The 18,197-nt window shown below is 45.4% G+C and overlaps 1 protein-coding gene across 21 annotated transcripts in view; it reads right to left on the bottom strand.

Moving 5' to 3' along the window:
* dlg2 (discs, large homolog 2 (Drosophila)) overlaps positions 1–18,197 on the bottom strand; it is a 122,344-nt gene that overhangs the window by 28,232 nt on the left and 75,915 nt on the right. For 20 of the 21 annotated variants that reach the window (XR_012926167.1, XM_076020043.1, XM_076020040.1 and 17 more), the window contains 5 exons: positions 5,834–5,887; positions 4,775–4,825; positions 2,910–3,034; positions 499–668; positions 255–391 (listed from right to left, as the gene is read on the bottom strand). Coding sequence is in view for 20 of the 21 variants with exons in the window: in XM_076020043.1 (XP_075876158.1) it covers positions 255–391; positions 499–668; positions 2,910–3,034; positions 4,775–4,825; positions 5,834–5,887 (537 nt within the window). In the remaining variant the exon portion in view is untranslated. Of the gene's footprint in view, positions 1–254; positions 392–498; positions 669–2,909; positions 3,035–4,774; positions 4,826–5,833; positions 5,888–11,030; positions 11,784–18,197 lie in introns of those variants that run through there. The other variant, XM_076020052.1, reaches the window with a different exon arrangement.

Consider the following 18,197-nt stretch of genomic DNA (forward strand, 5'->3'; position numbering starts at 1 on the left):
GCTTCACTGCTGCTGCACATTAGTTCTGCTGTTTTGATTGTCTAGGTCCCATTACTTTTATACTTTTTGTGCCCGTTGTTTCAACTGGTTGTAGACTCTGTTTGGAAGCTGTTTATCGGTTTTCTTCCCCCACATCTTTATACACATTTTTTCGTCCATTCAAACAATTGTTCAACCAACTTGAATAGAAGAGAACCATTGAGAGCTACACCTCTCCTCGGTCGGATTTGACCCGTATCCTGATTTGTACTCACCATGAGTAACCTGTCTCCCACTTGTAGCCGACAGTCTTTCTGCGCCGCGCCTCCATCGATGATCTTGGTGACGTATATGCTGTTGTCGCCGGGGATGTGCTGGTTCCCGACACCACCGGCGATGCTGAAGCCGAGCCCTGTGAGAAGCAGCGTTTGTCTCAGAGAATCAGTCGCGACACGACTTCGTTCGGGGAACAAACACGTGGACGTGGACGGGGGGGCGGATCCACGTGTCTCAGCCCACCTTTGGGTCCTTTGACGAGTTTGATCTCAATGATGGTCTCCAGCATGGGTCTGCGGCGCCGCACGTACAGTCGGACGATGGAACCGGCAACCTTCAGGGCTTCCACTGCCTTGCTGTGGGAAACTTCGGACACGTCTGAATCGTTCACCCGCAGGATGCAGTCGTTCACTCTGGTGGGGAAACAACAGTGAGTTTAGCGTGAAGTGCAGCCAGTCAACAACCGGCAGCAACTGGGCTGCACTCACTCATGTTGCTCCTTGGTTAATTACACCAAGTTCAAGTGTTAAGACAAATGATTCAAGGGTGTTAACAGGTCAGAACAAGCAGGTAGGAGACGTCTTCCTGCAAAGGAAATGCACGTCCTTTCAATCTGCACAAGGCAACGTCTCTGAGGTACATGTGTTTGTGTGACGCGTGTGTTGGACCGTGAGTCAGTCAGTGTATGCACACGGTGGGGGAGGATGCCAGTGTGTAAAAAAAAAAAAAAATCAGTAAGCAGCTCAGTTTGAAATCCCACCCCCCCGAGGGGCCGACCAAAACATCTATGCCCTGGCACTCAAGGACACAACCCTCCTGGGGGCGCTCTCAGGGACCAGCTGGGACCACACACACACACACACACACACACACACACACACACACACACACACACACACACACATCAATATACAGCTATTCTTAAGTCTGTTTTGTTTCAGGTCAATGCAAAGCAATTGCACACCTTCTTTTGTTAGAATATAAATTATGATTTAAACTTAATTCATTAACTAAAGAAAGAAATTAAGTTGATTAACTTAATTTCTTTTGTCTATCGGATCTATGCATATTTAAGTTTACTATGACACTGCAATATCACTTTTTTGTAGTGGCAAAATAAGTCTAAATGTCAATTAGCCGTGTCACATCATCAATAAAATTCACACAGTCCATGATGTTATTCTAAAATTAGAAGTTCTGACTCCAGGTTTTTTCTGACTCCTCAAGAGAGAGAGACACCACATCAGAGAGAACTCTAAAAAACCCTGAGCTGCCCAGAGAGTTGGGACTGTACATTAAGTTTTGCTCTCCAGTGTCCCAGAGAGCGGTGACAGGAAGTGTGCATGGCTCTTGTAATGGTCCAGTCCAAGTCGCTATCAGGCCTCTCGTGCAGAGATTAGACCCTCTCCCCATCCATAATGCATAAAGTCCTGTTTCCCACCTTAAAGTTAGTGACCGGCAATTATAAGCGTAGAGTGATTTGTCCCCGGCCCGGATCTCTGGAGATCTGCTCTGTGAATCCTTAATGAGTCCAGCAGGAATATACGATGCGACAGTAAATGCTTGAGATGCGGATGTTTGGAATAATTCACAGGAAGTGGCTTCAACTAAAACCTCCAGTACCTATGTTTTTTTTCAGGGTCCAGTTCTATGTAGGACAGTGTTTTTCCACCTTTTCTGAGCCACGGCACATTTTGTACATTGAAAAAGCCCATGGCACACCACCAACCAAAAATACCACAAAATGAAATGACACTTTTTAGCCTCACAATGACAATAAAGTCTCTTCAGTCATTTACACTCACCCAGTGTTTCAAATCATAAAGTGGCATTGGCTAATTTTTCGCGCCACACCTGACATTATCTCAAATGATATCTAGTGCGCTGCAGTAGAAGATGTGGAGTCTCAGTGCGTGTGTGTGTGTCAGCTTTTAAGGTGTTGTGCGATCGGAGTCGACGACACCACGGTCGAGAGATGATCGTGGGAAGACGTCACTTTCTTAGCTTCATGGCCGTTGTCGGTCTGCAACGCTTGTTTTGGCCATAGCATCATTTCATTTCGGCAGGCGCCGCCTCCTCCCGCCTCCTCCCGCGCCCTCCAGATTTGTGCTGTCTGTTGCGTTTTGGTGATGTAAAATTCGGATGAAATGCGACGTGACCGTCCCGACTGAAGTCGCGTTGCAAAACATCAAATGTACATCCAACTTCAGGCCACATACGTAAGCGACCAGAGTCTGATTTGGGGGAGAAATGCATTTGTGCTGCTTGTACTGTCATTCAAAATTCAGATACCAGTTGTATATGGTAAGAAAGTGGAGTGAGATAAATGGGAGAGAGATTTTTTTTTGTCACCTCAAATAATTGAATAATTATAATAATTGAAAAAGAATCATTGATAGCTACGACTCTACTTGGTGGGATTTGACCTGTATCCTGACTTTCCTCACCATTAGTAAACCGTCTCCAACTTGTAGGCGATAATCTTTCTCCTTAGGAATACATCTGTTCATCTCCTAACAAATGTATCCCTAAGTTTTTTTGTTTTTTTTTAAGAAAAGTGTGTGTATGTATGTGTGTGTGTGTGTGTGTGTGCTTGGACTTGGATCTAAAAACCTTCCAGTTATTTCTTCACTGAAAACAAGAGCTGAACTGACCTCAGGCGCCCGTCCTCCGAGGCCGCTCCTCCTGGGATGATTTTGGTGATGAAGATGCCGGGATCATCGCCGATGTGTGGGTTATCTGTCCCTCCGGCAATGCTGAAGCCCAACCCCGAGTTACCCTGTGGCCACGGAAAGCAGTCAGTGACAACAGGGCCTAAGCATGCCCTGACACAAACACATCAGGTCTCAGTGCAGATGCCTGGAAAACCACCACCACTGCCTCTGTGCTGACTTTACACGACTTTAAAAATGGAATCAATTTGACGCACCCAAGTGACTTTTTACACATCATTTAGAATTGGCAAAGTTTGTCAAGTTGTTGACTCTAAGCCTAATTTGGACTAATCCCCACTGGCGAGATTTATCACCGATGCTACCATGCCACATTGACTTGGTTTGCAGATGAGCATTTTCCAGAAGCATGCACGTGGGTTTTCATTATCACTCACTCTGAATACACAGAATCAGGATTTTTTTAGTGTATTCAGGTCAGAGGAAAATTGACATATGTGTTTCACTGTTTATATCTCCTCTTTAAAAAGCTATCAGGCCCTAAACCGCTCCCTGATGCGTCCCAATGTCGAAAAACCAAGTGGCTAGTGTTCCCACTTGAGTTGGTTATTGCTTCCCGACCGGTTGCCGGTGTGACTTGAGCATGAAATATTGAGTTTAAGACGCAGCAGGATGATGAAGACCAGATATTTCAGAGCGGGGTTGCATTTTGTCCGCTGTGCAAATTAAATCCCCCTGATGTCTGGTCACTAAATGAAACTGGAGCTCTGATTAAACTGTTAGCTTGTGGAGGCAGCGGTTGATTAAAAAACCCTGCAGAGAGTCCCTAGTGTGCTCGGTGCTCGAGTATTAGCCCAGACACTTCTCTATTAAGATCAGGCAGCGGCTCGCTTTGTTGGTGGTTTTCCATTTTGCTGCTTCGACTGCTGTCGTTTGGGCTCTTGATTGTGTTGGAGCTGCCTGCCATTCGGCGCCTGCTAGCGTCCACTTGGCCAATATTTCCATCTCAGCGGCTGGGACATTCGTTTACGAGTGCGTGCCAACTGTGCCACATCTGCTGCGGCCGAGCCATCCTTTCACAGGGCTGCGAGGGATATAACTTTTTCATGCCCCACGCACGAGTTCCTTTTTGAGTCAAATCATGCGAGATTGGGAACACAAACTGCGCTAAATTTAGGTGTCGTGACGAGGAGGGGAATTCGGTGTGCAGTCGAACGCTTACGATCAATTTGATGTGCAAACTGAGGCGCAATCTCGAAAAAATTCTGGGGGGGACGTGAGACACTGAATGGGTTTGTATGGAGCCTAATATTCAAATGCTCCATATGAACAGCTCAATCAGAATAAACAGGCCTCTGGTTCACAAAGGTGGAAAATTAATTTTCTCAAATGGATCAAAAGCGAAATTTTATCACTTGAAAAAAACATTAGAATAGAACATATTTCTATTGTCATTGCCATACACAGTGCTATACAGCACAATGAGGTGAGGTTTGCAGCTCCACAAAATTAAATAAAAAATATGCCTGCCTCCAGGCAGAGTACAGAACTGAGAATTTGTTTTTTTTAATACAAACTCTGAAAGAGCTGAACATCGTCCTGAGTTTAGAAAGATCAAGAAACAATGAACTGTCAGAACAATGGCAACTTCTGTGTTGATGGGACGAAAGACCTCCATCTTTGATCAGTCATGTGCTGCTTTCATCGATCAGTCACACAGCTGTAAAGACGGCTGTCCTGGTTAAATGTAGCGGCACCATATTGGCACAGATCACGTCACATGTAAACAGTTGACCTTAAATCTTCAATTGGGAAGAAAAAGCGTGCGTGTAAACCCGGCCACTTACCCGCTCCAGAGTGATTTCCTCAAACTCGTACTCGATTTCTGTGCCGTTGACCTGAGAAAAGCAGAGAAACAAGCTGCTCATGAGCCTCGCATGAAATCAGACTGGATCCCATCCAGAGCGGCTGATGCTGAGCGTTGCCTCTGCGCAAACTGGAGGCTCTGCACACTTAAATTAAAGTTGACAGGTGCCTTCCACAACCACTTGCACTTTCCGAATTAAACAGGCCCCGGCTCGGAAGGGGTGGGGGGGTGGGGGGGGGAGCTCTCAGGTGACACTTAATCAACATTTGCTTTTTTCCCCGCGACGCGGAAAGCCGGCTACAGCTCATCCGGCATCTCGCCGAGATGATTAATTAGCGCCGAGCGCTTCCGTCATTATGCGTTCGCGCAGGAACAGCGCGCGAGGATATGAGAAGCTGCATATTATATCCCCAGTTGGGCTTCATATTTCGGCAGCATCAGACGTTTATTATTCTCAGACCTCCGCGGCGTCTCAGTAGGCAGGCGCACGAGACGAGCGGTTGCACACAGAGCGTGCGCGTGCACGTTTGCATCTGTTTAACATCTTTAACTTCAACAAATTGTCCTGATGAAAGACGGTAAAGATGCCGGCGCACAACGTCAATGAGGCAGACACTGCTCTGTTTATTTAATTATGGATCATGGATTATCTGCTGACATCATGATAGGCTGCACCTCACAATCATTCATCTGTCACATTTCTCCCTTTTTTTGTTGTTTTAAATGCTGCACAAGGTACAAAGGGCAAAGTTCTTTGGAGAGTCTTGTGCCGCTCTTTTATTCATGACAAATCATCAATAATTCAACAGTGTAACCTCACTTATCTTATTACTGGGATAAGTTACACAATCAGAATTTCCTAAAAGCATCCCTCCACCCCCCCCCCCCACACACACACTCTCAAAGTCAGGGGCAGAGCTGAGGGGGACGTGGCAGTGGACTGATTCCCACACACGTCCCGTTTAGGTTCTTTCAAGGACACCTGAATCAGCTGCGGGAAAACTGGGAAGCAGGGAAAGTGAAAGAAACTGAGACTCACATAGGGAACGGAGTCCAGCGTGTCGGTGTTGACAATGATGGGGGCCGGGCTGGCCTGTTGGAGAAGCAGAGAAGGGGAAGGGGAAGAGAAGGGTAAGACTTTTAACACAGGCTCTGTCCTACTTTCCATAAATGCGTCCCAGGGACAAGCTTGTCGATCTCCATGTCATCAACAATTTAGCAGGTTTCCATTTACTGAGAGGTTGGGGGAGGGCAGGGGGGAAACACACCAGGCCACATCTCTCTCTCTCTCTCTCTCTCTCTCTCTCTCTCTCTCTCTCTCTCTATCTTCCCCGTCCGCACAGAGGATTAAAACACAGTTATTCTAGCTGAGTGGCTTTAACAAGGGAGAGTGTTGGGAAACATCTGTAGCAAACAAATAGACGCGGTGAGTTTGCCACAGCCTGGATATGCAATTTTAAATTTTAACATGCTGGCGAAAGCGTTTGCTGTTGTGGAGTTTGTTTGTCCTGTTTGTATGGCAGCTTGTCTTGTAATAGAGCCGTTATAAAAAGTTTCAAGTTTCAAGTTCAAGAAGCACAATGGTCCCACTAATGGAAGAGTAAGATGGAAGCTGGTCAGGAAGTCTAATTAGTTTAGAGTAGATTAGAGATTTATTACCATTTGTAAAAGTTAAAAACAGGTTAAAACGGGTACATTGGAGTTCTTGTGCGTTTCCCTGAGTCAGTATAAGAATACAGTTAGTCTAATAAAAACACATAGTGGCTGTACGGCAAAGGTGCAGACGGAGCATAATGCTACACTACTAATTACATTATGTTTATTTACATTATATAAATTATTAAAATAAAATAAAATAATCAGGAAAAAAGGCAATAATTAATTAATATTTGATTTCGTATGGCTACAAAAATATTGCACATGAGTCAGTGATCGCAAAAGGGGGCAGGATCGCAGGCCAAGAACGGCGTTGCAGACGCAGAGTGACAAATCAAGCAGACGGGTTACAGCGAGACCCCCGGGAGGGAGAGGCAGCGTGCGGCTCGGCCACTCCCACGTGGCGGCCGAGCCGACGTGGGATTCGCTGTTGGATTTGACGAGGAAACAAACGTGCCCCGTCTGCGCCAGGAGACCGTCGGAGATTCCTCTGAACCTCCGGACACCACCCTCTTTGACGTGACACTGTCGGGGTCCATTTCTTGTTGGTGGACCCCAACAAGAGGAATCGACCTCCTCAGGTAGAAGAAGAAGAAAAAACAGAGGAAATGACTGATCACCTCCCCACCAAGAATTAGAATAAAAAAAAGGGAATTTAATGCATATCAAGTGGTTGCGATGAGCCGCAGGGATGAACCTAGTGTGTGCGTGTGTGTGTGAGTCACTCGGTTTTGTGCGATCTCGGAGGCCGGCGCATCGTCTGTGCAGCTGAGTGACACGATGCTCCGACAGAGGAGACAGTTTGCTTGTTCATCGGTCCAGGCACAACCTGTGCAGCCATCAGCAGCAGGAGACAGAGCTCCGCCTGTCCGACCATGTCAGCCGTCACCACTCCCACCTCCACAGCCCAGACGGCTGTTTGGCTGCCAGCACCTGTTGACTCTCTTTTTGGGATTTGGGATCATTGATACGTGAAAGTCCTTCCATCGAAGCTGTCAGTCTGTTCATCGATTCGATTGCATCGGCTGAGCCCTCAGCTGATCACCCAGCCAGTGAGTGATCAGGCAGCAGATGGCTTAGCCCATCATTTTTTGATTGGATTCAAAAGACGGCTCTGGCTCCTCATGCCCAACGATTCAAAAACAATAGAGCCTCTCTTTGTTGAGAGAAAGCAGCAAGTAGGACAGAAGACTCATTTCTATGTCTTCTCAACACACAGGAAAAATGTCCCGCTGAGCCCCCACTGTCCATGTTTGGTGCTGGACGTCATTCCGCTTGATCCTGGAAGTCTTACGTAAATGTAAATGACCAACGTCTTGTGGCGTATTCAACAAAGTGAGAGTAAGTGTGAACATCCTGGCGAGGTTGACTCAGCACGGACAAGCACGGAAGAGGAGGATTACGGTTGGTCAGCTATGTTCTGTACTGTAAACCAGTGACTTTTTCAGGTTGTTGGTGAGAGGAATGACAGAGAGGGGCTGAGGTGCTTCCAGCTTGATGCCCATGATTGTCGTTCACACGTACTGAAATTTAAATTCACGCACCCACCGCCCCTTTACTAACTGAGTTATTGCCCTGCTCTGGAGATGTTCAGAGCTTTGAAATGCATGTAAACTCATTGATCTGACAGGAAACTGGCAAAATTGGAGACAGGGACCCAGATTATTGGATGGCGCTCTGATTTTTCCTGTTGTGTATGTGGGGATATACGAACAGGAACGGTTCAGCACAAGGCCTCGGCTTTAACCAAGAAGTCGAATGAGATGACGCAATAAGCAGAGCGGTGTTGTCATGGCGATCACCATCTTGTCTTTAGGGCCGACGAAAGTAGAAGGACAAGGAATGGCAATGGATTCAATTTGTTGTAATCCCCACCGGTTGAAATGAGAGTACAGCGCCACCTAACGTCACGTAGAGTAAGGACAGTTCTTTGATCGGGTCCTTAATTAGGGAACAAGGGACAGTTATCTGATAAAGCTACACATGTAAATGCATTGAGTGAAACATTAGAAATGTTATATAACAAGATCATTTTTCCCAAGTAACTTTGAAAGTTTTTAATTTTTAGGTTAAGTCAGAAGCCTACAAATGACCATAAACGGTTCCTTGTATCACTAGAATTTCTTTTTAAATGTAAAATGAATTTCCTTCCAACCATTAAGAAAATAGTCATCGGGAATTTGTCAAAATGTCACATCCATGTTGAACATTAAAGGGCCTCAGCAAAACCACAGCATGGAAGCAAGAAACAGAGTGACTTCAAATGTCACCAGCAGCAAGAAAACAGTCCGAGTGTAATAATATGCCCATGGAAACGACCATATATGGTTCCTCGTCCCCTAAAGGGTGAAGGGCCATGAGAGAGAACACTGAATTTCTCTTTATATAGTGACAAAAATACTGAATTTGTCGTACACCAGAGAACGGGAGATTTTCTGCTCCTATGCGCCGCTCGTAATTCTAATTCCAGCGCCGACTCTGGAATATAAATATGCTTCTGTGAACCGTTACACCGAACGCTAACTAATACCACACACAACATGAGAAAACCACTGACAGCATGAATCCATGCACACACCCCAAGAGGTATTGGCCACTCAACTGTGCACATACAGATGACATGCTTAACTGCACTTAAGCTTATTTTTCTCTCTCTCTTCTTACTCCAGCATCCCAACATAGTCACGTGAACGCCTCCGAGCCTGCGCTCGATATGTTAAGAGGCTCTATATGTAGCTCGAAAGCACACCGGTGATAATGCCACAGTCTAATAATGTCAAATTATGAATGATAATCCTGCCGTGAGCAGGGAGGGAATAAAAATATGTAGTCGTAGCGCATTGTTGCGGTCTAAACAAAAGCAGAATACGGTGTTGTGGCGCTAATCAGGTCATCTCCCCGCTGCTGTCAGGCCAGATGCCCTCCTACATGGCTCGCTTCCCGTGTTCATCATCACCATCATCCAGCAAACACTCAAACATGTGAGTTCAACCCCGGAAACTGTGGGGGCTTGTTTTTTTTGTTTTTTTTTCTATTCAGACCCTCCACACTCGAGCCACGTGAAAAAAAAGGCTCAAAGCTGCAACTTTTTTTTTCCATCAGGCTGCAAGAAAAATAAAAAATAAAATAAAAAGACGCGGCATCCGATGTGACAAAGGAGAGCTGCGCGTGTTCCTTCAATCCAGCACTCTGCTTTTAGTGGTCTTGGTCAATAATTTAGCTCCAGAACTGTGTACGGCCGTTCATGAAAACAGCGTGGGGGTGGGGGTTGGGGGGTGGGGGTGGGGGCCCCTATCAATAATTCACTGACATTTCACGTAAAAATAGTCAACAAGGCAGGTGGAAGTGGGGTTGGCGGGAGGGGAGAGGCTCGGGGAGCGGAGCTCTTGAGGAGCGAGGGGACTGCGTCTGCGAGAGTCAGAGGTTCAAGCTGTCAGCTGCCAGCTACCAGCTAACGGCCCGACTCACAACAGTGGAAGAGAAAAAGATGGATAAAAAAAATGAGCCCATGAAAGCAAATCTGTTCGCTAGCAAGTTAAAAAAGACACATGGAACCAGGTTCGGTCCAGTCGGCCAGACTGACAGCAAACTTTACTGGAAACAAAGGGTCTGTACAGTTCACCATAGATCAACTGCTGCATGACAGACACACACACACACACACACACACACACACACACACACACACACACACACACACACAAACTGACTACATCTCCCTCAACCTTGTGATAAACTGCCATCCATCAGCTCCCGCTGGCCTTGCTCTGTCTCACTCCGCTTCAGCCACACAAACGCAACACATGTCATCCACAGTTGGGAGGCACCATCGCTTTGCCACGGACACACACGTGCAAGGGTATTTCCACTTCCTCAAACTGCTGAAAGAGGATTTAAAACCTTACGGTCAATGTTTGTCTGGTTTTTGTTCTGAGAATTGCTTCGGTTTCACGCCTGCATCCAGGACAGGGTCCCGATATTAGCCCGAAGAAAAGTCACAATGTGAATATTGCTTGATAATGGCCAGGAAAGAACATCTTTAGCTGACGATTAGACCTGGGAAAAGCAGCACATACAATTTTCAGAGCTGGTGGCATCATGTAATGAGTTTTAGAAAATCCAAATAAGCTGCCCAAGATAAAACACATTTTTAAACCACATATTTGCAGTAAAACCATAATCACTCCGGTGCATTTGACTGCAACATAACTTTTACTGTGAGACTGTTCTGACACCAGCAACACTAAGTATTTTTAATATCCATAAACATATATTTAGCTTGGACTGAATTGCTCCACGTGTTGCAACCTGTCAAATCTGATCTGCTAAAAAATGGTTTTCACCATTTCCACACAGTGTTTTAACACCTCTGCAGTGGCAGAGTAAACACGGGCAGCACTGGCAGCCCATAAACCTGTCTGACGTCTGTTGAAACGGCCGCTCTGCTGCTCCAACATTTTCTAACCAACAGTGAAACAACCGACAATCAGGCCCGAAAACTTGACCAAAGCCGTGTAGCCGATACCCCGAGATGACAGCTGCTGCTGCTGCTGCTGCTGCTGCTGGGTGTCCAGCGATACCTGATAGGGCTCCTGCCAGCTCTGCGTGCAGCCACATTCAGGGGGCCACAGGTCGCAACTGCCGCCCTTGGCTCGGACCGCCGACAACCTGCCGGGGCTCCTGGAGGCGCCGTCCAAATGCCAGCCCGGCCTGGGACCGCCGCCCCTGCGGGGGAGGGTGGCTCCCCTGGGGATGGAGCCGTAGTGGTGGTGGTGGTGCCGCTGGCAGTGGTGCCGCTGCTGCTGCTGCTGCTGCTGTTGGTGGTGGTGGTGACCGTTACGCTGCTGCTGCTGCTGCTGCTGCTGCTGCTGCTGGTGCTGGTGGTGCTGGTGGTGGTGACCGTTACGCTGCTGCTGCTGCCAGCCAAAGGAACACGGTGCCTCCCCGCAGTCGGCCCTTCGCTCCAGCTCCGCACAGCAGCTCTGCTGTTTGCTCAGGTGAAGAGTCATGCTGCTCCTCCTCCTGCTCCTGCTGCTGCTGCCGCTTACTTGAACACTTCTTTTTTTATTAATCTTCAATCAATCTTCAGTTTCCCTTTGCTCTCGCTCCCGGTGCGCTTTCTGCAGCCACAGCCGTCAAACAGGAGGAGCGGTGGCGGCAGCGGCAGTGGCGGTGGTGAGTGGGGGGCTCGGCAGCCCTGCCTGATGGATGAGTCGCCTCCCGCAAATACGGATGATGAATGGAGCGGCTGGCTGGCTGGATGGACGGCTGGACGGCGGTCGTAGCTGAACATGCTACAAGAAGTGCGAGTGTGACTCCGGTTTGTGTGCGTGCGTCAGTGTGTGTGTGTGTGTCAAAGCTTCTCGCTCGAGCGGGAGACCAATAAATGAGAGGGAGGGAAGGGGGAGGAGAGAGAGTTAGATAGAGCGAGATATCGGATGAGACGGAGAGTGAGTGAGTGAGCGAGAGGGAGGAAGGGGGACGACCGGGGGGGCGGAAGAGGAGGAGGAGGAGAGAGGGGGCGAGTGACGAAGGCGCGGGGGGGTGGGGGGGGGCAGATAAGCGGGAAGTGGGGGAGAGAGAGAGACAGAGAGAGAGAGAGAGAGAGAGAGAGAGAGAGAGAGAGAGAGAGAGAGTTGCATGCCAACCCTCTGTCAATAAGTGAATCAAGCGGCAGCGCTGCTTGACAGCATCCGCACCTCCAGGCAGAGAGAGAGAGAGAAAATAAATAGAGGGTCATGCTGCCGAGTTCTGGAGGCAACTGTGGGGGTTTGGGGGGTGGGTGCAAAACCCCACCACCGTCTCTGGATGGCTGTCAGCGACTGATAGAGAGATAAATAGTAACCAAGCTCCAGATGAAGCTGTTTCTGACCCGGCGGTGGACGGAAGCAAGAAAACAAGCAAACAACAACAACAACAACAAAAAAACACTTCACCAATGTCTTTTTTCAAAAATGTGTTTGCGTCCGGTGAAACTGAAGCCGGAACCCACACGGTTATGCAAAATGAGCCCTTTGTGACATCACAAACGTCACTGACACGTCTCCCTAGTGGGTTAAAAAGACAGACAGACTGTGTCTGCTTTGCTTCGGTCGGTAACATGATTAACCTGAGTCCAGACTGACAAAGATGACACTAATTGGAAAAAAGAGAATAATAGGCAATTTACTCATGAAAATGTTCATCCTCTTTTAGACCTGCTTTGCAAAGCTTGCAATAGACGTCTCAAGCAAACCCAATACCATAAAACACAAAAAATCAAATCAAATCAAAACGCTGATCTGAACAGCGATTCAGTCAAAGTGTTTGGGGCCAACAACAACAACAACAACAACAACAACAAATGGAAGCCTATTAATTTAGTGCATTTCTTGACTTTCACCTCCTTCCCCCACTTCTTCAGTCACTTGGAATCAGGGTCACGGGGCTTTTGGTTCCGAGCAAATGATGCTAAACCATCCGGCTGCTTCAACATCAACATCATCTGTGATGTGAGCGGAGAAAACAAGCAGCTGTGTGCCTCACGGTGTCTGAAACATATGTGTCACCACGAGGGCTCTCCTCGCGCTGACGCACAACTGAGGCGCAGTGTGTGTGCCAGCGCGCTGCCAATAAAAATCCTGTAACGTGACGCTCTGGAGCACTGCTGGCATTTTTCAATTCCTCCCAATCCAGCTCGCAAGTTTGCTCATTCATCTCAAACATTTGCTTGTTTTAAGTTAAAAAAAAATGTACAGTGTGTAAAATATGGCAACATTTATTGGCAAAAGCTGAACCTACTGCCCATAAAAAGTTTGGTTTTCCTATCCACAGAGGGGTTCTTTTACAGTATATATACATATAACAAGGGTCTTGCTAACAAGGGGTCTCCATCTTGCACCACCATGTGATATAAAATGCAAAATAAAATAAAAATAAACAAATAAACCAAATACAAAGAACAAAGGGTTTTTACTTTCACTGAAATGAGTGAATGAAATTATATAACCCATATTTACAACTCACCTTATCCTCCCCGACGGTTACTACGGCTAGCAAGCTTTCAGTTCCGCTTCAATAACACCAGCATGTCAATCGAGATTTATCAGTGATTTCGGCAAAAGATGTGATGGAGTAGTAAAGAGTATAGAGCAACAGTTGTGAAATATTGGAGATAACTAGACAGAAAGAACTGCAATTTGCATTTGAACGATGTAGTAATGTGAATTAAATGGACTTTGAAATCAGAGGCTCGCCATTGATAATACAGATGCATAAAATAATGTTTTTTTGTTTGTTTTTTTGCTTCTTGACAACCTTTTATCTCCAGCTAGCTACTTGAGTTCTGACCAGAGAGACATCATCAACTATGATATTGTATAGTTTTTAAAAATTACTAAACATTTAACACAACATTCAGACAACATTTAGTCATCAGTGTTTCATTAAACTCAGAAGCACTTAAGTGATGGAAGGGGATCAGGGAACCTTGCCCACTTGTTGCGGACGACATCCTTTTTGATGTGCAAAGGCCACTGTAGTTCACTGGCAATCTTGGAAGAGGGAGTGTGAGCTAATGACAGCGTTTTTTTTTTTTTTTTTTTTTCAAAATCTCCCCAATTTTACACACTCGCGAGAAAAAGAGGGAGTGATCAACAGCTGAGTCGATTCGGACTCCCGCCACTATATTCAGTACGACCTTTAGATTTTCACACGTCGTTTGGCAAAGGGATCTGCAGGGTTTGGGTGAGAGAGGGGCACCGGAGTCCATGACCTTTATTGACATTTATCAAAAACGTTTAAACCTCGAAACTGCACTCGAACCTGAAACCTCATCATCCTGTTCCGCCGCCCCTGTAGCAGCCTCTTTAAACGAGGGAACAAAAGAGTCTCAATCTAAATTGAGAGGAAATGTCAATATCAAGTTCAAAAAATGCCTTTCAAGCAAAATCTGTAAAAAAAAAAGAAAAAAAGAAAAAAGAAAAAGAATCAACCAAACAACCGTATCTTTCCTGAATTACTCTAATTGACAATTTTAATTTTGGAACTAAAGCATGTATATTGTATATGGTATATTTTGGAAGTCTGTCAAACAGAATTAATGATCCTAATGCTCCTAACCCTAATGACCTTTTCATTTAGCTTTTATTTAATTATTCTTTTCCTTGAGCAAAGATTGACAACAAGTCTAAAAAAAAAAAAATGTTTTCTCATTCATTTCATTTCAACCTAGGCTTCTACGGAAAGAAACCCATGCTGACAATCTTACAATCACTTGTCCAATCACTTCCTCATTGTATTAAATGACAAAATATGTTTCCCCGCTTTGAGTCTAATGTGACAGTACTGCTCTTAGTGAATGTTCTAGTTTCTATGTATTCCTATGAAGCTTCTCTGAGAGTTTTGGCACCGTGAAACTGCTGATGCAACACAGGGACTATCAGTCTTAGGTATTTTACTTGCCAGAAACACTTGCCTTATGTTGAAGGACACTGCTGAGGACACTGCTACGCTGCCAAAGCTCAAATGAATAATTTCTTACGTCTGCCACTAAACGTCAGAGCTGCTCTCAGACTCAAGTAGCTGTGGAAAAGTAAGCAGTGGGAACAGTACCAGGGACAAAGGAGTATAATGATAAGTGAAGTGAATGAAAGAATGAAGCTTACCTTACTACAAAAAGCACTGCATTTATGTTATTCCTCTCTAGTGTATGGACTGCTGGAGGAATTTAGTCATTCTTTATTTCACACACGTGAACGCACATTTCATGCACTAATTGCAGAGGGTTCTGCGTGAGATGTCAGCCTGCTCTTTCGAGGAGTGTCACCGCATGCTAACAGAACCCACTCGCTGCTCTCCCCTCACATTATTATATGGTAGTGGGAAATAAACAACTTTCAGGCACCCTTTATTTCACACAATCTCAAATATTATCATGAGATATTTGTAAGAATTTATGGCTGCATCAGAACAAGCAAATGCAATTTAAAAAAAAGTTGAAAATTAAATAACTATATATTAATTTAAAAAGTGCATCAGGGGACGTTGCCCTGCAGAAACATCCAGTTCTGACCTGGATGGAAAGGTGCATGTGAGGAAGGTGGCTTTGTGGGTGACTGGACTAGAACAAATTACAATGCAATTTATTAATTTATGGGGTGTCCAAATACTTTTGTACCCTACCACCATACACCTTTTGTCTAGGCATCAGAAAAACACAACATTGTTGTTCTTCCTCCCCCCTATTTCTGATGCCATGCAATAGCATAGCAGACCACACCTCTAAACGGTGAGGTCACTGCTAAAACATGTCCTAAAGACAGCATCTCTTGCATTCCACCAAAGCATTCCTATTTTCTTAAGCCCTGGGTTGTGCATAAGTATTTTCGCGTCCAATACCTTCTACCTTCTTCAAGCTAATGTGCCGTGCTGTCCACTGCACAGTGCGCCTGTCCCTGTGCCTGTCTGCACCTCTGCATTTCACTGCCGCTGCACTCAAGACACGTTTCTGACCCTTGACACAGACCTGCGATGAGCCCATCACAAGCTGAAAGGTCATTTTGTGAGCGCGCGCCTCTTGATTCCAAAGCAAATTTGCTCAGCTTGCCCCTCGCTCAGGAACTCAATCTTCTCTGCAAGCGGGCAGAACTGCACACGAGTAATTTGAAAGAGGCAATTTCTTTTCTTTTAACTGCTGCAACTGTCACATGCGCGCAATAAAGAACCGCTTATAACGTTCTTAGGGCAAGAGCGGGCAGCTTGTGCATGTCTTGCACTTGTCAGCTGTCATCGCAGATGTGTTGATCAATGCAAATATGAAACTTTGAAATCATATAACATTGCGACGCAACACAGAACCGTGACAGGCTCTTGATTAGAAGTTTTTGAAGCCCCTAGAAGCTCAGTTGACAACTAGAAATGTCTTTTAAATTACATGAAGCGCATAGTGAATATAGATAGACCACAACATTTTTATGCTCGATGAACTGGAGAATATTTATGACTCCAAAAACTCCACTCTCAAATAATAGAAACACCGGTGACGTTTACTCTGCTTTATGTAATACATCTTTTTGCCACATGGGGACACTAGGAGTTCAGCTCAAGCTGAAGCAGCAGCAGAAGCCTCAAGGAATATTATTAAGAAGGAAACTCGGCTCTTTTCACCAACAGGGTGAAAAGGCGGTAAATTCTTCTCTCTCCCTTTTGTTTTTTTGTTACCATGCCAAAAGCGAGTGAACTTGTCAATGCCACTTTCCACGTCTGTGCTCAGAGGAGGTGCAGCAGCTCTCCAATCAGCTGCTGCCTGGTGACTTCTGTTTAAACTCCAGCTGAAAGGCAACAAGGCTGAATGTTGTTAAATCCTTTATCAGGCGGGCTGCGTGACGGGTTGTGCAGGTGTATGCGTATGTGCGTACAGCAGACTGCGTCACGGGCGGATTTCAGCAGCAGCAGTTTACGTCCGTGTCTGGCCAGGGTCCTAATTGTGAGTGAGTCAACTGGCTTTCCGCGGCATCCAAGAATCTCTTAGGAGAAAAATAAATATTCTTCTAGTTTCCACAAAGTTTGAGAGTAATTCCAAAGCCTTGAGCACATTCCCATCATTTGAATGTCTCGCTCTCGAGCTCCCAGCGCAACTCTCAGCGCTCATCACTATCAAGTATCAGCCACCGAATATTCATCAGGAGCTGCATGCGCTGGTCGCACCTGGTATCACTAGATATGAGAAATTACCCTCCGTCCTCAATTAATATTCATGGCATCATAAAGAATGACTCGAGAGAAGCTGATGAATCTGCTTTGAACTTCCCCAAAATGGAAATGAAGCCATTTGTCAGCACGGAAACATTGGAGGCACCCGTAATATAAACAGCATTCTGTACTGACAGTCTCATAGTGAATACCTTACTTGATCATTATGGGAGTTTCATTATGGGAGTTTGAACCTTTTAAGAAAGGCTTAATTCATTGTATATACCCTAGTGTTACAATCTCCTAATTAGAATTATCCACTAAATGTAAATAGTGTTAACATCATTCTGAAAGGGTAATATAAGTTGCATGTACCCTTGATCAAAAAACAAAGGCAACAACAAAGCAAAGGACTAGCTTCTCCAGGCTGAACAGCTTCCCATGTGACACTGCATTAAATTAAAATGAATAGAATCTAAAATAAAGCATTATTTTTCAATGAGCGGCAAAGACTTCCTCCCTTTCTTTTGAGGCGTTGAAACGGAAAAAAAACCTTTTGATTAACGCTTTGACCTCACATAACAACAGTGTACCAACAGCGTTATCTAAGACACATCCTGGAATGAACTGAAAAACAGCAGTTGTAAAACCTTCCCTTCAAAAATCAAATGCCAAATTTTGAAACAAAATAACATAAAGAAAAATATATTATATATAATATTTGAAAAGAGGCATAAAAATCTAATTAACAATCAGGACTAAATTTTGATTTAAAAAAACCCAACAACTTTTGGCATCTAAGATGCAGCATTTGATACTGAATCTATAAAACAGGAGACGTGTGTTAACATCAGACGGTTGAGTTTGATGTCAGACTAGATGATGTGACAGACACCGTCTTTGCTAAAGTGTTGCATAAGAAAGCTGCCTTGGTCCATTGTCTTCTATACAAGCGGCCAAGTGATGATGTCATGAAGAAGAACCTTGTATGTTTCCATAGTTACACAGACAGCGAACCACTGTACTTGTCCGTCGAATAGACTAGGCTGTCAGACATGGACTTCAGAATGTCTGCC

Source organism: Nelusetta ayraudi, unplaced genomic scaffold, assembly GCF_046127955.1.
Source record: "Nelusetta ayraudi isolate G7.1 ecotype Tasmania unplaced genomic scaffold, CSIRO-AGI_Nayr_v1 ptg000011l, whole genome shotgun sequence".
Classification (NCBI taxonomy): Eukaryota; Metazoa; Chordata; class Actinopteri; order Tetraodontiformes; family Monacanthidae; genus Nelusetta; species Nelusetta ayraudi.